The sequence below is a fragment of the Schistocerca nitens genome, chromosome 1 (assembly GCF_023898315.1).
Source record: "Schistocerca nitens isolate TAMUIC-IGC-003100 chromosome 1, iqSchNite1.1, whole genome shotgun sequence".
In the NCBI taxonomy this organism is placed as follows: domain Eukaryota; kingdom Metazoa; phylum Arthropoda; class Insecta; order Orthoptera; family Acrididae; genus Schistocerca; species Schistocerca nitens.
The window spans coordinates 1,179,015,452-1,179,033,537 of record NC_064614.1 but is presented as its reverse complement, the minus strand read 5'-3'; the positions used below and the strand labels follow the sequence as shown (position 1 = coordinate 1,179,033,537).

The 18,086-nt window shown below is 42.5% G+C and overlaps 1 protein-coding gene across 2 annotated transcripts in view; it reads right to left on the bottom strand.

Annotated features, from left to right (window-relative positions):
* Positions 1–18,086, bottom strand: part of LOC126239086 (uncharacterized) — a 138,003-nt gene that overhangs the window by 41,917 nt on the left and 78,000 nt on the right. The window contains exon 2 of one of the 2 annotated variants that reach the window (XM_049947833.1): positions 11,225–11,587. In XM_049947833.1, the coding sequence (XP_049803790.1) occupies positions 11,225–11,587 (363 nt within the window). The remainder of the gene's footprint in view (positions 1–11,224; positions 11,588–18,086) is intronic. The other variant, XM_049947835.1, reaches the window with a different exon arrangement.

Genomic DNA, 18,086 nt, shown 5'->3' with positions numbered 1-18,086 from the left:
CACTATTACAGAAAAAGGTTATAGGCACGCTTGAGCCGAATTTACACTACCGGCCATTAAAATTGCTACACCAAGAAGAAATGCAGATGATAAACGGGTATTCATTGGACAAATATTTTATACTAGAACTGACATTTGATTACATTTTCACGCAACTTGGGTGCATAGATCCTGAGAAATCAGTACCCACAACAACCACCTCTGGCCGTAATAACGGCCTTGATACGCCTGGGCATTGAGTCAAACCGAGCTTGGATGGCGTTTACAGGTGCAGCTGCCCATGCAGCTGCAACACGATACCACAGTTCATCAAGAGTAGTGACTGGCGTATTGTGACGAGCCAGTTGCTCGGTCACCATTGACCAGACGTTTGCAGTTTGTGAGAGATCTGGAGAATGTGCTGGCCAGGGCAGCAGTCGAACATTTTCTGTTTCCAGAAAGGCCCGTACAGGACCTGCATCATGCGGTCGTGCATTATCCTGCTGAAATGTAGGGTTTCGCAGGGATCGAATGAAGGGTAGAGCCACGGGTCGTAACACATCTGAAATGTAATGTCCACTGTTCAAAGTGCCGTCAGTGCAACAAGAGGTGACCGAGACGTGTAACCAATGGCACGCCATACCATCACGCCGGGTGATACGCCAGTATGGCGATGACAAATACACGCTTCCAATGTGCGTTCAGCGCGATGTCGCCAAAGACGGATGCGACCATCATGATGCTGTAAACAGAACCTGGATTCATCCGAAAAAATTACCTTTTGCCATTCGTGCACTCAGGTTCGTCGTTGAGTACAGCATCGCAGGCGCTCCGGTCTGTGATGCAGCGTCAAGGATAACCGCAGTCATTGTCTCCGAGCTGATAGTCCATACTGCTGCAACTGTTCGTGCAGATGGTTGTTGTCTTGCAAACGTCCCCATCTGTTGACTCAGGGATCGAGACGTGGCTGCACGATCCGTTACAGCCATGCGGATAAGATGCCTGTCATCTCGACTGCTAGTGATACGAGGCCGTTGGGATCCAGCAGGGCGTACCGTATTACCCTCCTGAACCCACCGATTCCATATTCTGCTGACAGTCATTGGATCTCGACCAACGCGAGCAGCAATGTCGCGATACGATAAACCGCAATCGCGAAAGGCTACAATCCGACCTTTATCAAAGTCGGAAACGTTATGGTACGCATTTCTCCTCCTTACATGAGGCATCACGACAACGTTTCACCAGGCAACGCCGGTCAACTACTGTTTGTGTATGAGAAATCGGTTGGAAACTGTCCTCATGTCAGCACGTTGTAGGTGTCGCCACCGGCGCCAACCTTGTGTGAATGCTCTGAATGCTCTGAAAAGCTAATGATTTGCATATCACAGTATCTTTTTCCTGTCGGTTAAATTTCGCGTCTGTAGCACGTCATCTTCGTGGTGTAACAATTTTAATGGCCAGTAGTGTAAAACTTATGTGTCGCAATGGGAGACAATTATGGGGTTTAGAAAAGTGATCCTTAAAGTCTGTTGCGTCTTTTAGAACTCCGCCCAAGTTTTAAAAAATTAAATGTGTTATCTAAATTTCATATGCAGCAATGTATGAGCTAACGTGCACCAAGCTCAAACTTGTAGTGACTCATTCTTTTCATTGCAAACTGAATTCTGTGCAATGGGTTGCTTAGTGTCCAATAATCACAGTAACTATGACCATTAATGAAAAGATACGCAGATCACCATGAAGCTGACATTCGAGGCTGTAAGATGCGAAACAAACAATTTTTTTAACGAATATTCCCTTTAAAATCGTTTGAGAAGAAGTGCAGGGCAGTTGGCGTACTAGTACTGCTGCGGCAACTGGCAGGTTAATCAGTGTTCGCAGTGCGCAGCTATAGAGGCGTACAGCTGTGCTCGGCTGTGCAGGGATCTATATGCAGATTACCGGCTGTCTTAGCGTTCTCATGCCTACATAAGACAGTTAATATTTGTCGACTGGACATCGCTTGTAATATTGCGCATGCGTACAGGCCCATAAACACTCCCAGTGCCTGTCGCCCCTCTTCCAGCAGACATCTTGTGGATCGACTAGACGCTAGAGCAGTCATTCCCAGTTGGGGGTAATTACCACCTGAGAGCTAAAATGAAATTTTCTCAGCAGTAGAAAAAAGTTGATCAATAGTGTTTTGGTCACAAAATTACATAGTTTTTGAAAGATAATTATTTTTATCACTATTTCATAAGAGAGTAATAGTGTTTATGTAAGTTACCAATAATTACATTTTTTTTTCAAATACTATCATTAGCATCTGCCACAATGTGATGGAGATTAGAGCTTGTTCAAATGGTTCAATTATTATATTATTATATTATTATATTAAACGTAGTAAACATAGTATTATATTAAACGAAAGGATACAGAAGTGTGCAGAAGGCATACTAAGGGAATATCAGTGTGGCTTTCGACCAGGCAGAGGAACAACTGATCAAATATTTGTGATAAGGCAAATGATGGAAAAGTTCTATGAATATGATATAAATCTGCATTTCTTATTCATCTATTTCAAACAAGCCTTTGACAGCATAAATCGGCAAGAACTATACAGAGTACTGAAAGAAGTTGGTATATGTGCTAAATTAATAAGACTAATCAGAATGACAATGACAGAGACAAGAGCAAAAGTAAAGGTCCTTAGCAGAACAAGTAATAGCTTTGACTTTAATAAAGGTGTGAAGCAAGGGGATAGTCTCTCCACTGTCCTATTCAACATAGCCCTGCATAGTGCAGTAAATAAAATCAACAAAAGAGGCACCATATGAAAACTAGCCAGATATGTGCATACGCTGATGACATTGCTATAGTCGGAAGAAATACCAATACACTCCTAGAAACATACCGGGCAATGGAAACAGAAGCCTTAAAAATTGGCCTCATAGTAAATGAAAACAAAACAAAATATATGGTAATGTCACAATCTGAGGCCAGAAGAACCCCTAAAAACCTAAACATCAATGGGAAATGCTTCAATGGAGTGTCCTCTTTTAACTACTTGGGAGCCCTAATAACAAATGATAACAGTATTGGAAAGGCTATAAGGGAAAGAATACAAGCAGGAAACAGAGCTTACTTTGCAAATATGCAGCTTTTCAAAAATAGCCTTGTTACAAGAAAAACTAAACTGCTAATATATAATTCCCTAGTCCGCCCAGTTATCATATACGGCTCAGAGGTATGGACGTTGACAGAACACGATAAAAATGCTCTAAGAAGCATTGAGCGGAAAATACTACGCAAAATCTATGGGCCAATAAGGGAGGAAGAAGGCTGGAGAATACGCTACAATGCCGAATTACAAGAGTTAATACAAGGCAGGGACATAGTAAAATTTGTGAAATCACAGCGAATACGATGGCTAGGACACTTGGAGAGAATGGCAGAGGATAGAATTCCAAAGAAAATGATGAAAGGTATGATCCATTCAGTTAGGCGAAAAGGGAGACCTAGAAGAAGATGGATCGATGAGGTAATAATGGATATCAGCAATATGGGAGTCCGGGGGTGGAAAAGAGCAGCAAATAACCGAGAAGTGTGGAGGGAGATTGTTGAAGAAGCCAAGGCTCACCAAGGGCTGTAGAGCTACTGAAGAAGAAGAAGAAATGGTTCAAATGACTCTGAGCACTATGGGACTTAACATCTTAGGTCATCAGTCCCCTACAACTTAGAACAACTTAAACCTAATTAACATAAGGACATCACACACATCCATGCCCGAGGCAGGATTCGAACCTGCGACCGTAGCAGTCACGCGGTTCTGGACTGAAGCGCCTAGAACCGCACGGCCACCGCGGCCGGCTTAGAGCTTGTTAAAAGAACGTGTGAACATATTCATCCTCATATAGTCCACTCACTACGCATATATAGTTTGTACAGTGCATGTATGACAGTAAAATTGGGGCATAAACATCACATATGATTAAATATTTTATGAAAATGGTCTCTCCGAGTTGTAGGACAACAAGTGGCTTCATTGTTTACTTCGCAACATATAAACGAAGTCATTGATAGCACAACACAATAGCAAGTGCGTAATGGCTAGCTCATAGCTGTAGGTGTTATTATTATTATTATTATTATTATTATTATTACTACTATAGTGGCTGCTGCTGTAGTAGTGCATTGTTAGTTCATACTACAATTACTCGCATTGCCACTACAGATTTTAATACTAGCTGCTGTATTAAATTGTTATTTCTTAGGTAACTATGTTGTAATAGATACTGCACGTGCAAAACCCTGCCTGTTGGGTCTAATCAGATCAGGTTAAATAAATAGATAAATAAATAAATAAATAAAAATAAATAGAGTGGGCATGTGCAACGTTTGGTGACCCTCGGGCCTGATTCACATACCTCCTTAAGCTCGTGGGCCGCGTCATTACGTGACGCGACAGCAGCGTTTCTAGCGCATAAGATTTAGGATGCTTATAGGGAAATGCAGCTATATAACGACATCCATTTACTGACTCCATGGCAACAAATTGTGCCTCAAAATATGCCTTTTTGAGAGTATATTCGCTTAACGTTCACTGAATCTTCAGCTGTTTACATTTATTTGCACACCATGAACATTATTTCTTCTTGCGACATTTTAGAATAGTTGTCTTAAAAACATCCGTTGCAAAACTGTGCAACGCCGTTAGTAAAGAAGCTATGTTCACAACACGTAAATAAATGTGAACGAGTGGAAGATGGTATGCCAGGCATCTTGTAATCCCATGACGGAAAAATAAACGCCTGCTAAAGCAACTATTGGTTGCAGGTAATTCATTTACGTTACTTTCAGTTTCAACAGTTCAGGTGTTCTAATACGTCCACAACGACCAATAATTATTTACTGATGTTTATACGACAAAAAATAAAAAAACAAAAAACAGAAATATCTGAAAATGCGTCCCGGACACGAATTTCTTTCGAGAACTGAATTCAAACCCATCACCAGATCACTAGAGCAGCGTTTCTCAGGCTTTCAGTACTTGGGACCCAATTTTCAATCATGATTTTCATCGCACCCCCACTCTATTCAGTAAATTTGACACTAAAGCTAATTTATTGCTATTTCATAACACCGATCAGCCACATTGACAAAACCAGAATCAATGGCCTTCTATTGCTTTCTGTCCTACAGGTAGCGCGCGAAAATATTCCCGAAGGGATCTCGACTGCCAAAGGAGAAGTCTTCATATAGTTCATGGCAAGTAGCGAAACCAAAAGATAATTTAGTAATAAATCGCTCTTTGAATTTTCGGGCAAGGTGGATTAATGCACAAGAGCATTTCGTATACTATTACCATTTCCGAGATCCTACCCTTGCGAAACTGGTCTTTCTACGTTGGCTGCTTCGAAGACAAAATATAAATCTTAGCTAAACATTGTCCATAATGGACAAATCGTAGTTCCTTTTACTCTGAAGGAGGTTGTGTTATCTCAACTGAAACCTAGGTAAACATTGCAACTGAGGCTGTTGTTAATTTCAAAACTAATATTTATATAGTTGCTGACAGGGCCGCGAAATGTTGAAAATATTACGTTTCCAGATTGGTTCAGTTGGACAAGAGGATCCAGCCCGACTCATGTAAACACAGCCCACACCACTATGGAACCACTGCTAGCTTGCACGGTGCCTTGCTGACAGCCCGAGTCCACGTCTTCGTGGCGTCTGCGCAACACTCGAACTCCACTGTCAGCTCCAACTGAAATCAGGACTCATCTGACCAGGCCACGGTCTTCCAGTCGTATAGGGTCCAACTGTGAAAGGTGGCTACACTGAGCCACAGCGCCAGAGATTGCGCCAAAGAGTATTATTCAGCCGCTTCCACTGGCAGTGCTTATCGAGAAGTCGTGGTGGAGAGTGCTTATTGAGAAGTAGCAGTAGGCAGTTCTTATCGAGAAGTCGTGGTGGAGAGTGCTTGTTGAGATGTAGCAGTGGTGAGTCGTTGTTGAGAAGTTCCCATTGAGAGAGCTTGTTCAGAACTTGTAGTATTGTTTTGATGGGCTAGACACCAGATGTTGTTGGATTAGGGATGCTGTAATGTGCTTTTCGTCAATACATATGAAGGTAAAAAAAAATTCCTTTTCTTTATTTATTTCAATGTCTTAAACAATAATGCCTCTTGGTCACAGGTTCAGTCAACAAAGCATCTGACTCGTATTCTTGTATTAGACTGTATTTCTGGTTTCTATGTGCAATTACAGTATTTCTGTTTTTTTTTTTTACCTTCATATATATTGACGAAAAGCACACTCTAATCATTACAGCATCCCCAATCCAACAATATCTGGTGTCTAGCCCATCAAAACAATATGACAACATCTGAACAAGCACTCTCCATGGGAACTTCTCAACAACGACTCACCACTGCTACATCTCAACAAGAACAGCGTACTACGACTTCTCGACAAGAACTGCCAGTGGAGGCGGCTGAATAATACTCTTTGGCGCAATCTCTGGCGCTGTGGCTCAGTGTAGCCACCTTTCATATGCCCCTCCTCCACGGGCTATAATTTGATGGTATTTTTGCCAGCATTGGTGGTGAAAATACCACCAAATTCGTCCAAAAAAATACAGACAAAAATAAAAGATAATATTAATAAGTAAATATCACATAAGTAGATAAATTTTGGCTTTGCACTGACCTTTCAATATCCTAAGATATAAAATACAGTAAGGAATACAAATGCTTTCATACATCTGATTTTACATAATAGTTTACACAAGTACCATTCAATCAATGGCACCAGCAATGTCAAATAGGTGTACTAGTCAGGGACAACCGGTTACGAGACTTCGTAATCGGACAGACAGCTACTAAACTTGAAAATATTTGCATAATACTATGTAATTAAGCCCCCATGCAACTGATATGGTCACGAGCCTAAAGAAAGGCGCTGCAGGCAATGTCGTGCTGCCAGCAAAGGCAGTCGCATCGGTCGTCTCCCGGTACACCCGCTTAAAGCTAACTTTCGCTACACTATCGTTGTTGTTGTTGTTGTGGTCTTCAGTCCTGGAACTGTTTTGATGCAGCTCTCCATGCTACTCTATCCTGTGCAAGCTTCTTCATCTCCCAGTACCTACTGCAGCCTACATCCTTCTCAATCTGCTTAGTGTATTCATCTCTTGGTCTCCCTCTACGATTTTTACCCTCCACACTGCCCTCCAATACTAAATTGGTGATCCCTTGATATCTCAGAACATATCCTACCAACCGGTCCCTTCTTGTCAACTTGTGCCAAAAACTCCTCTTCTCCCCAATTCTATTCAATGCCTCATCATTAGTTATGTGATCTACCCATCTAATCCTCAGCATTCTTCTGCAGAACCACATTTCGAAAGCTTCTATTCTCTTCTTGTCTAAACTATTTATCGTCCATGTTTCACTTCCATACATGGCTATACTCCATGCAAATACTTTCAGAAACGACTTCCTGGCTCTTAAATCTATACTCGATGTTAAGAAATTTCTCTTCTTCACAAACGCTTTCCTTGCCATTGCCAGTCTACATTTGATATCCTCTCTACTTCGACCATCAGCAGTTATTTTGATCCCCAAATAGCAAAACTCGTTTACTACTTTAAGCGTCTCATTTCCTAATCTAATCCCCTCAGCATCACCCGATTTAATTTGACTACATTCCATTATCCTCGTTTTGCTTTTGTTGATGTTCATCTTATATCCTCCTTTCAAGACACTGTCCATTCCGTTCAACTGCTCTTCCAAGTCCTTTGCTGTCTCTGACACAATTACAATGTCATCGGCGAACCTCAAAGTTTTCATTTCTTCTCCATGGATTTTAATACCTACTCCGAACTTTTCTTTTGTTTCCTTTACTGCTTGCTCATTATACAGATTGAATAACATCGGGGTTAGGCTACAACCCTGTCTCACTCGATTCCCAACCATTGCTTCCCTTTCATGTCCCTCGACTCTTATAACTGCCCTCTGGTTTCTGTACAAATTGTAAATAGCCTTTCGCTCTCTGTATTTTACCCCTGCCACCTTTAGAATTTGAAAGAGAGAATTTCAGTCAACATTGTCAAAAGCCTTCTCTAAGTCTATAAATGCTAGAATATCGTACGGGGTACATTTGTCATAGGTCCCACATTGGTTTATGCTGTTATTTCAGGCAGTATTGCTTGTATGTCAGTACTGACAACTCTATTCTCGGCATACTCTTGACGCTGTGGATCTCGAAATATTGAATTCCGTAACGATTTCCGAAATGAAATGTCCCACGCATCTAGCTCCAACTATCATTCCGCATTCAACGTCTATTAATTTCCGTTGGGAGGGCGACCATAAAACTTATGATCTGAGCACAAATGACGGCTCAGCCAATGCCCTGCCCCTTCATGTCCATCTACACGATGTTACCGCCATCTGTATATCTGCATATAGCTATCCAATAGCTTTTGTCACTAGTGCAGTGGTTCCAAACAGGTGGTCCGCGGACTACCAGGGGGCCGCGAGCTATGCCAGAGGGGTCCGCAAGATGCTATTACAATAAAAAATATATTAAATACGTTTCGTACGATAACAGATTTTTTGTTTTGGCCGCTTCCTGCATGAGCAGAGCTTTAGCGAACGCTAACTTCTGCGTCTGGCGTCTTCCTAGAGCGACTGACACTAGCACACTCTAGCGCATCAGCACGCAAGGACTACAAGAAACTTGGAAATAAGGCAATGAAAAACATCCTTCCATTTGCAACCGCATATCGATGTGAGCAAGCATTTTCTTCCATGTGTTTCATGAAAAACAAATATAGGAATCGGCTCGACATGCGGTCGGATTTCAGAGTGCAAGTTTCAAGTTTGGAACCTAATACTTCAGATATAATGGACTCAATGGTCAGATTGAACTCATCTCATTAAGAACTGAAAATTAAAACTAACTGTATACTGATGGAGCACTCTGTTGTAACTGTATTTTTTCAAATAAATAATACCTTGTATGAAATTAGTGTTTACTTATTTTTCCACACATGTCTACTCAATGCAATCTCAAGTGTATTACACTTGAAAGACCAATACACTCAGTTTTAATTGTTTCCTGTCATTTTCAGTTCATACTCAATTTTTTTTAAGGAGTTAGTTATACTAAACACCCAGATTTGAAGACAAAGATTTTGAGCAATAATCAAAAATTTAACGATATCAATGACAGCTAAATTGAAAAAGCTTGAAGCTCAATATTTTTTCAATAATGAATATGTCAATGTTTTTTTCTAACTACCAAAAATAGATAACGTATAGAAAGAGTCTTAATTTGGGTGTTTTGAGTACTTGATACTGTGATATGACAAGGTACTAATCATGCTCGATGAGGGGGTCCTTGAGAAAATTTTGTTGGGAACCCCTGCCCTAGTGTATTAGCGAATTGTATAGCACTCCGTCTTCAGGCCACGAGTGGCCTACATCTACATCTACATCTACATTCATACTCCGCAAGCCACCCAACGGTGTGTGGCGGAGGGCACTTTACGTGCCACTGTCATTACCTCCCTTTCCTGTTCCAGTCGCGTATGGTTCGCGGGAAGAACGACTGTCGGAAAGCCTCCGTGCGCGCTCTAATCTCTCTAATTTTACATTCGTGATCTCCTCGGGAGGTATAAGTAGGGGGAAGCAATATACTCGATACCTCATCCAGAAACGCACCCTCTCGAAACCTGGCGAGCAAGCTACACCGCGATGCAGAGCGCCTCTCTTGCAGAGTCTGCCACTTGAGTTTATTAAACATCTCCGTAACGCTATCACGGTTACCAAATAACCCTGTGATGAAACGCGCCGCTCTTCTTTGGATCTTCTCTATCTCCTCCGTCAACCCGATCTGGTACGGATCCCACACTGATGAGCAATACTCAAGTATAGGTCGAACGAGTGTTTTGTAAGCCACCTCCTTTGTTGATGGACTACATTTTCTAAGCACTCTCCCAATGAATCTCAACCTGGTACCCGCCTTACCAACAATTAATTTTATATGATCATTCCACTTCAAATCGTTCCGCACGCATACTCCCAGATATTTTACAGAAGTAACTGCTACCAGTGTTTGTTCCGCTATCATATAATCATACAATAAAGGATCCTTCTTTCTATGAATTCGCAATACATTACATTTGTCTATGTTAAGGGACAGTTGCCACTCCCTGCACCAAGTGCCTATCCGCTGCAGATCTTCCTGCATTTCGCTACAATTTTCTAATGCTGCAACTTCTCTGTATACTACAGCATCATCCGCGAAAAGCCGCATGGAACTTCCGACACTATCTACTAGGTCATTTATATATATTGTGAAAAGCAATGGTCCCATAACACTTCCCTGTGGCACGCCAGAGGTTACCTTAACGTCTGTAGACGTCTCTCCATTGATAACAACATGCTGTGTTCTGTTTGCTAAAAACTCTTCAATCCAGCCACACAGCTGGTCTCATATTCCGTAGGCTCTTACTTTGTTTATCAGGCGACAGTGCGGAACTGTATCGAACGCCTTCCGGAAGTCAAGAGAAATAGCATCTACCTGGGAGCCTGTATCTAATATTTTCTGGGTCTCATGAACAAATAACGCGAGTTGGGTCTCACACGATCGCTGTTTCCGGAATCCATGTTGATTCCTACATAGTAGATTCTGGGTTTCCAAACACGACATGATACTCGAGCAAAAAACATGTTCTACCGGGACCATCCGACCGCCGTGTGATCATCCTCGGTGGAGGATGCAGATAGGAGGGGCGTGGGGTCAGCACACCGCTCTCCCGGTCGTTATAATTGTATTCTTGACCGTAGCCGCTACTATTCAGTCGAGTAGCTCCTCAATTGGCATCACGAGGCTGAGTGCACCCCGAAAAATGGCAACAGCGCATGGCGGCTGGATGGTCACCCATCCAAGCGCCGGCCACGCCCAACAGCGCTTAACTTCAGTGATCTCACGGGAACCGGCGTATCCACTGCGGCAAGACCGTTGCCTTAGCGAATTATATGAATTTTTGTTGTGTCAGAATGTATTATGCTTTGCTTTTGTTTTAGTAAATTGGTCGATTTTTTAATTAATATTTCTTCTCTTTTCGACTTATTCGCACATTTCCTCCTCCCATTTAGTGTTATCCTGCCCACTTGGGGGACGCACCCAGAAGGTTGAGAATCGCTGCACTAGCTGAATGAAGGCTACATTTGCAGCAGCGGCGCGATACTCACCGACTTCCGCGTGACGATGGCGCGCTGGTATGGCTGATCTTCGCCGGTGGCGAAGTCGAAGCGCATGTCCTCGACGGTGCGCTCCTCGTAGTGCATGCGGCGCATGAGCAGGCGCAGCAGGTTGAGCGCCGTGTAGAGCGCCGCCTTGGCCACGGCCACGCTCAGCAGCGCCTCGCCGGGGAAGTCCGGCAGGGGTGCCAACTGCGACGCCAGCCCTGCGGCGGCCATCGCGCACGAGCACAGCGCCAGCACCAGCATGAAGGCGCGCGCTGCGTCCAGGCCGGGGCATCCCCCGCAAGAGCAGCGCAGGCGGCTGCTGCAGCCGCTGCAGCACCTGCACCGGCCCCCCTCCTCCTCCTCCTGCTGGCAGGGCACAAAACACTGTACTGCTGCACGTCTCTGCCAGTTTTTTGACTTCCGCCGTTTTCCACCCATGTGTAATATCTGACTCCCGCAAGTACGGTAGTTGCTGATGCTATTACGCGTACAAGCTGAATGAATGCGACATTTTTACATATATTCAGGAACAGCTTGTTCTGAGACAAGAACATCCAATAGCATTTCCGATCGGGTCACGTGACTTCGCTCACTTGTTCCCAGTGTTGCCAAATCAGATTTTTTAGAGATAACTCTGGCTTCTTTTTAATATCATTTAGTTGGAAATTTATCTGCCCGCCAGGGTAGAGAGAGCGCTAATGCGCTGCTTCCTGGACTCGGGTAGGCGCGCCGGCTCCGGGTCGAAACCGCCCGGCGGATTAACAACGAGGGCCGGTGTGGCGGCCAGCCTGAATCTGGTTTTAGACGGTTTTCCACATCCCGCTAGGTGAATACTGGGCTGGTCCCCACATTCCACTTCAGTTATACGCATCGCAGACATTTAAAACACGATTCACACTAGATGCAGACAGCTGGGGTACACTGATTCCATCCCTATCCCTGGGGGTACGGGGTGGCGGCAGGAAGGGCATCCAGCCACCCATCCAGCTAACCTTGCCAAATTCGTTCTAACCACGCCGACCCTGCGATCGCTGTGGGACTATTGCGTAAGCAAAAGAAAGAAAGAAAGTTGGCAATTTATCTACAGTCTGAAAGTGTGACTTTTTCCCAATCGTTTCGCATTTTTTCTGACATTCTGCTTCTTGACTATAGGAAAGGGTTAAAATTCATGTTGCTTAAAGGAAAATTATTCACACTGAACTAAGATTTCAAAATACTTTTTAATATGTCTTGAAAATTTATTATTAGATTAAATTAAAAACCACAAAAAAAGCAAATTAAAGCTGTTTAAGTGCGCTTTCTGGACTCGTCACAATACTACAAACACACAAGAAATCGCAACTACAAAATAGAAATAGTTATGAGCATTACTGGAAATGTTGTTGCAGCATAGCTGACATCAGCAAAGTACTGCAAGTTCACAATAATGAAGGAAGCAGTTCTAAGCAAAGCAGACTGTGATTTATGCAGTAAGAACCATGAGGTGTCGCATCACAGTTGCAGTAGTAAATGATGTGCCAGCGACTGAACTGAGGGGAGGAACAGTGAACTCCTATTCAGCGCAGTAGCTTGCTAAGGTGCTCACCTCACTACAGTGTACAAATGATTTTGATGAAGCAATACTAACAGTAGATTTCATGGATACAAATTAATATTTAAACTAACAAGTACAATGACGAATATCATCCGTTTTTAAATTTTAAGAGTGCAGATTTATTGTGTCTCTATTATCAACGACATGTAATGCAAATAATGTTATACATTCACAGTTAATTGTTTGTTACTGTAATGTCCAGCAAATTGCAAATTAAGCAAATAAGGATAAATTCAAACTAATGTGTTGCACAGTATAATTATTGCGAAAATAAAACTGCACATAATACACATTATTTTATTGCAGCTCTTTTTGGCTAAATTTTGTACACACATTTACCTCATTTCGTTTTAGCGAGTTGGCAGCACTGCATCTTACTTCAGAAACTCCGTATTGGATTTCATCCTGTTCAGCTGTTCAGTTGTTTCTGTATTCTAGCTTGCTTGTTATGACATGACAATGCTGCATCGAAAATTTATCACAAACATCATTCTCGGTTGGATATGTCACAATTACGTGTCAGTTAACGACACATCATCTGTAAGAAGCCTTTACAAGATCCTAACATAAACAATACTAAGGTCTAGAGTTGAGTGCAAAGGGCGTGGTCTCCGAGTCAAAGTGAAGTAGTTACAGTGGTAAAGAAGTTCGCATCCTGTGATCTGTAAATTTTTTTCCCATTTTAGCCTTTGTAACAGATTCTGGTTCTTTCTTATTCATGTAACAGAAGTATATTCTACGATATTCGATGCTACATGTTATAAGAGCGTGCTCCCGCAGGAAGGAGTTTCTTCCATTTTGTGACTTTAGTCTGATTAAAAAACAAAAGATGAAACTCCTGCACGTGAAAGGATGAGCAGCTATATGTGTGTTTCAGCTTGTTACGAATATTTCGTTGCGATTTCCGAGGGTGTGGTTCGGCAGGTATCTTAGAGCACAGCTTAAATTGCTACGACTAAAAGGAGCAGCAATGACATTTATATTACTCCTGCCTGTCACAAATATTTAGCTGCGATCGAGTCATTAACAACACTTTCCTAAATGGTCAAGACTAAGATCGCACCACACGCCCAATGATAACGTACTTTGTGCATAATAGAGACTGGACAGTGATGTTAAGGTGTCCGACTGTGTTTTATACCGTAATTTCCATACGTCACATTTTATGTCTTGTTAAACAATCGTTTACAGACGAAATACACGCTTAGTTGTAGCAAGCAACACTATTCGCCAAGACAGCAACTCAACACAAATTTTGTTTCAAATCATTAAAAAGTTTTTGGTGAATCTTTACAAAATGAGCCGGCCGCTGTGACTGAGCGGTTCTAGGCGCTTCAGTCCGGAACCGCGCTGCTGCAACGGTCGTAGGTTCGAGTTCTGCCTCGGGCATGGATTTGTGTGATGTCCTTAGGTTAGTTAGGTTTAAGTAGTTCTAAGTGTAGGGGACTGATGACCTCAGATGTTAAGTCTCATAGTGCTCAGAGCCATTTGAACTTTAAAAAATGCCAATGTTCCAGAAGAAGAAGCCAGCAACACAAGTACTCATGTATCGAAAATATGGCTCTAGTTTTTTCCCTTTCCTTTTTCACAAAAATAGCTGCAGTGACAAAATGTACTATTCCATGAATAATTTGATGACAAATTATTCCCGCAATGTTTCGCATGTAAATATTCAGCTATTTTATGTCTTATACAGTGCTCACAGAACAGCAAAGATACAAATGCCTCCTCCAGACTGCACACAAGCTCATCCGAAACGTAGCAACCCTGTCGCCTCTTGCTGCTCTGGAATGCTATTGGTTATTCATGTTTCAGGTCGAGTTGTCTCTGACGATAGGACCCATTTTTCCCATTCAGCTTTTCTATCTTTTCACAACTCTTTAACCAATGCTTCTCTCTCTCTCTCTCTCTCTCTATTCGTTTAGTCGGTTCCGACTCTTCGTGACCCCATGAACCAAATCACGCCACTTTTTCCTGTCTTGCACTTTCTCCCGTAGACCTTCCAGGTTGGAACACATTGCTTCTGTGATGCCATCGATCCATCTCATCCTCTGACGTCCTCTTCTTCTAGTTCCTTCAATCTTCCCCAGCATTAATGTTTTTTCCAGCGAGGCATGCCTTCGCATTGTGTGTCCAAAGTAGGTCAGCTTTTGTTTTAACATTAGACCTTCCAGGGAGAAATCTGGTTTAATTTGCTCCAATATTGATCTGTTGGTTCTCTTTGCAGTCCATGGAACTCTAAGAAGTTTCCTCCAACACCACAATTGCGAGGCTAGATGAAGGAGAAACAGAAATTAAAATAGCTGGAATAAATGTAAACAACCTCAGGTACGCGGATGATACGATCCTGTTGGCAGAAAGTGAAGAAGAATTGAGAACACTCTTACTGAAGGTGAAAGACGAAAGTGAAAAGGCTTTTCTGTTTATAGAAGCAAATAATATTATGGCAACGAAATTGCAACACAACGGCGTGAAAGGAAAGCAGCAGAAAAGTAGCGCTTAAGCGCCGGCCGCTGTGACCGAGCGGTTCTAGGCGCTTCAGTCCAGAACCGTGTTGGTGCTGCTGTCGCAGGTTCGAATCCTGCCTCGGGAATGGATGTGTGTGATGTCCGTAGGTTAGTTAGGTTTAAGTAGTTCTAAGTCTAGGGGACTGATGACCTCAGATGTTAAGTCCCATTGTGCTTAGAGCATTTGCACCATTTTGAACTGCTTAAGCAGCTGCGGACAAAGACCATCGGAGGTCCAGTGCAGCGAAACTAAATGAGGCCTCCTGTCTGCTTGGAAATTTTTGTATTTTCAGTGAACATATAGTGAAAAGTGAATTATATAGTTGCAGTGACTGACGAAAAATCAAGTGTTTGTAATTTGTGTACTCTGTACGCTTTGGTAATTGTAATGTACATACTTTAACAGACAGCTGAGGAGCTTGGAACAAGAATCACTATTTAACACAGAAACCATCAGACAGAGTGCAAAGAAATAATAAAGGATAGAATATAAAACCGCCTTATATTTTATATGTCTGGAAACAAAGCTGTTACATTTATAATATCGTGGAAAGGATAGATAGCTATTCATCGTAAAGATGACACGTTGAGTTGCTCTATGGCAGAGTGAGCTTTCGGCCACGGCCTTCTTTGGGTAAGAAAACACACAGAGTCACACCTCAGGAGTACATGACCACTATCATCGGCTGTTCCGGCCAAAGCGCAACTGTCGCGTTGAACGAAAACAGCAATCCGGTGTGGGGCGGCGAAGCGGGAGGGATAGCGATCGGAGAGGGGGTGATGTGTGCGTGAGGTGTGCTTGCTTGCCTGAATCTGTGTGTGTTTTCTTTCCTGAAGGAGATCTTGCCCAAAATCTCAGAGTGTAACAGTCTTTTCACTGTGCCTTATTACAACTCAACGGATCATCAAAAAATGGTTCAAATGGCTCTGAGCACTATGAGACTTAACATCTGAGGTTATCAGTCCCCTAGAACTTAGAACTACTTAAACCTAACCAACCTAAGGACATCACACACATCCATGCCAGAGGCAGGATTCGAACCTGCGACTGTAGCCGTCGCGCGGTTCCAGACTGAAGCGCCTAGAACCGCTCGGCCACCGCGGCCGGCCCAACGAATCATCTTTAGAGTCAGTAACAATCTATCTTTTTCATAATACTGTTGATATTCCAACCTGAACTTTGCATTATCCATTCATAGTATCTTTTCGTAATTTTAGTACGAGTCAGTAATTATTATTGGAGTTATAATACTTATTTTTGTGCCTTCATTTTACTGAAATTCTCAGTAACGTCGCTGAAATCTATTTCAGTTGATAATATGGACAGATGGGCTGTTCGTCCTTAATTCATCACAGAAAGAAGATAATTTTTTATTAGTTTCAGTTTAGAGAAAGTTCTCTCACATTATTGCACAGAGATGCAAAAGCTGAAGAAGTACTGGATTATAAGTGATGTAGAGGGTAATGATTCACCGAAGTCCCATTTAATTATAATTTGTTCCAATCACAAAGAAGGCTGGTGGTGACAAGTGTGAGGACTACCGGACCATCAGTTTAATAAATCATGGTTGCAAAATATTGACTCGAATTATTTACAGAGGAATGGAAAAAACTGGTAGAGGCCAAGCTTGGAAGAAGTCAGTTTTTGTTACGGAGAAATGTTGGAAGACACAAGGCAAAACTAACACTACAAATTATCTTAGAAGATACGTTGAAGAAAGGCAGACCTGCATCTATACCATTTGTGCATTTAGTGGAAGCTTTTGAAAGTAATGGCTCTCGATCTTCCACCGTAATCGAGTCCGTCAACATGAGGTGGTAAATATGAGGTAACCAAGGAGGTGGAAACGTGGGTTCTACTATGCCTAGACTGCTTGGTAGCTACAACAGGAAAACACAATTAATTAGCAGGAGTACAAAATAAGAAAATATTTATTACTTAACTTTGCTGTAGTCCATGATCAGTTGGTTGACAATTATAGAAGACGCGACTAGACTAAGCGTCTGTTGAATGGCATAATTTACAAGTCACAAATCTTGCAGTGACGAATTAATCTCTCGTAATCTTGAATGTCGAATCCGGTGAGTTTGAAGACTAATTCGGAACGGAGCTACAAAGACTTGATGGCAGCAGTGACTGAGCTGCAGACGATGACTGACCAACATCGGCGCAGGCTGACCACTGAGCGCGGCTACGAACTGTAGACTGCCACAACTGCACTCCCCTCCTGCTGCACATGAAGTGGCCTAGCGGCGCCTCGCGGCGAGCATAAGTACTGCGACTGGCTGTGTCCTCTTTGGCTAGCACAGCCTTTCTTCTGTTCCATTTATCGAGAGAATCGCATCTGGCGGATCGATCTCTCAGGCGGCCGTGCGTATGAACTGACGGCATCACAGAAAGTATGAACTGGACTATATTCTTTAAAATTTTGAAGGTAGTAGCGATAAAATACAGGGAGAGAAAGATTATTTAAAACTAGTAAAGAAACCAGACGGTAGTTATGAGAGGCGGAGGATTTGAAAGGGAATCCATAGTTGAAAAGGGTCAGAGACAGGGATGTTGCCTATCCCCGATGTTATTCGGTCTGTACACTAGCAAGCTGTGAAAAAATCGAAGGAGATAATTGGAAAGGTAGAAGAAATAAAAACTATGCAGTTTGACATTGTAACTCTGTCAGAGACTGCTAAGGATTTGTAAAAGCTGTTGATCAGATGAATAGTGTCATGGAAAGACGTTGTAAGATCAACAATGAAAGCAAAAAAA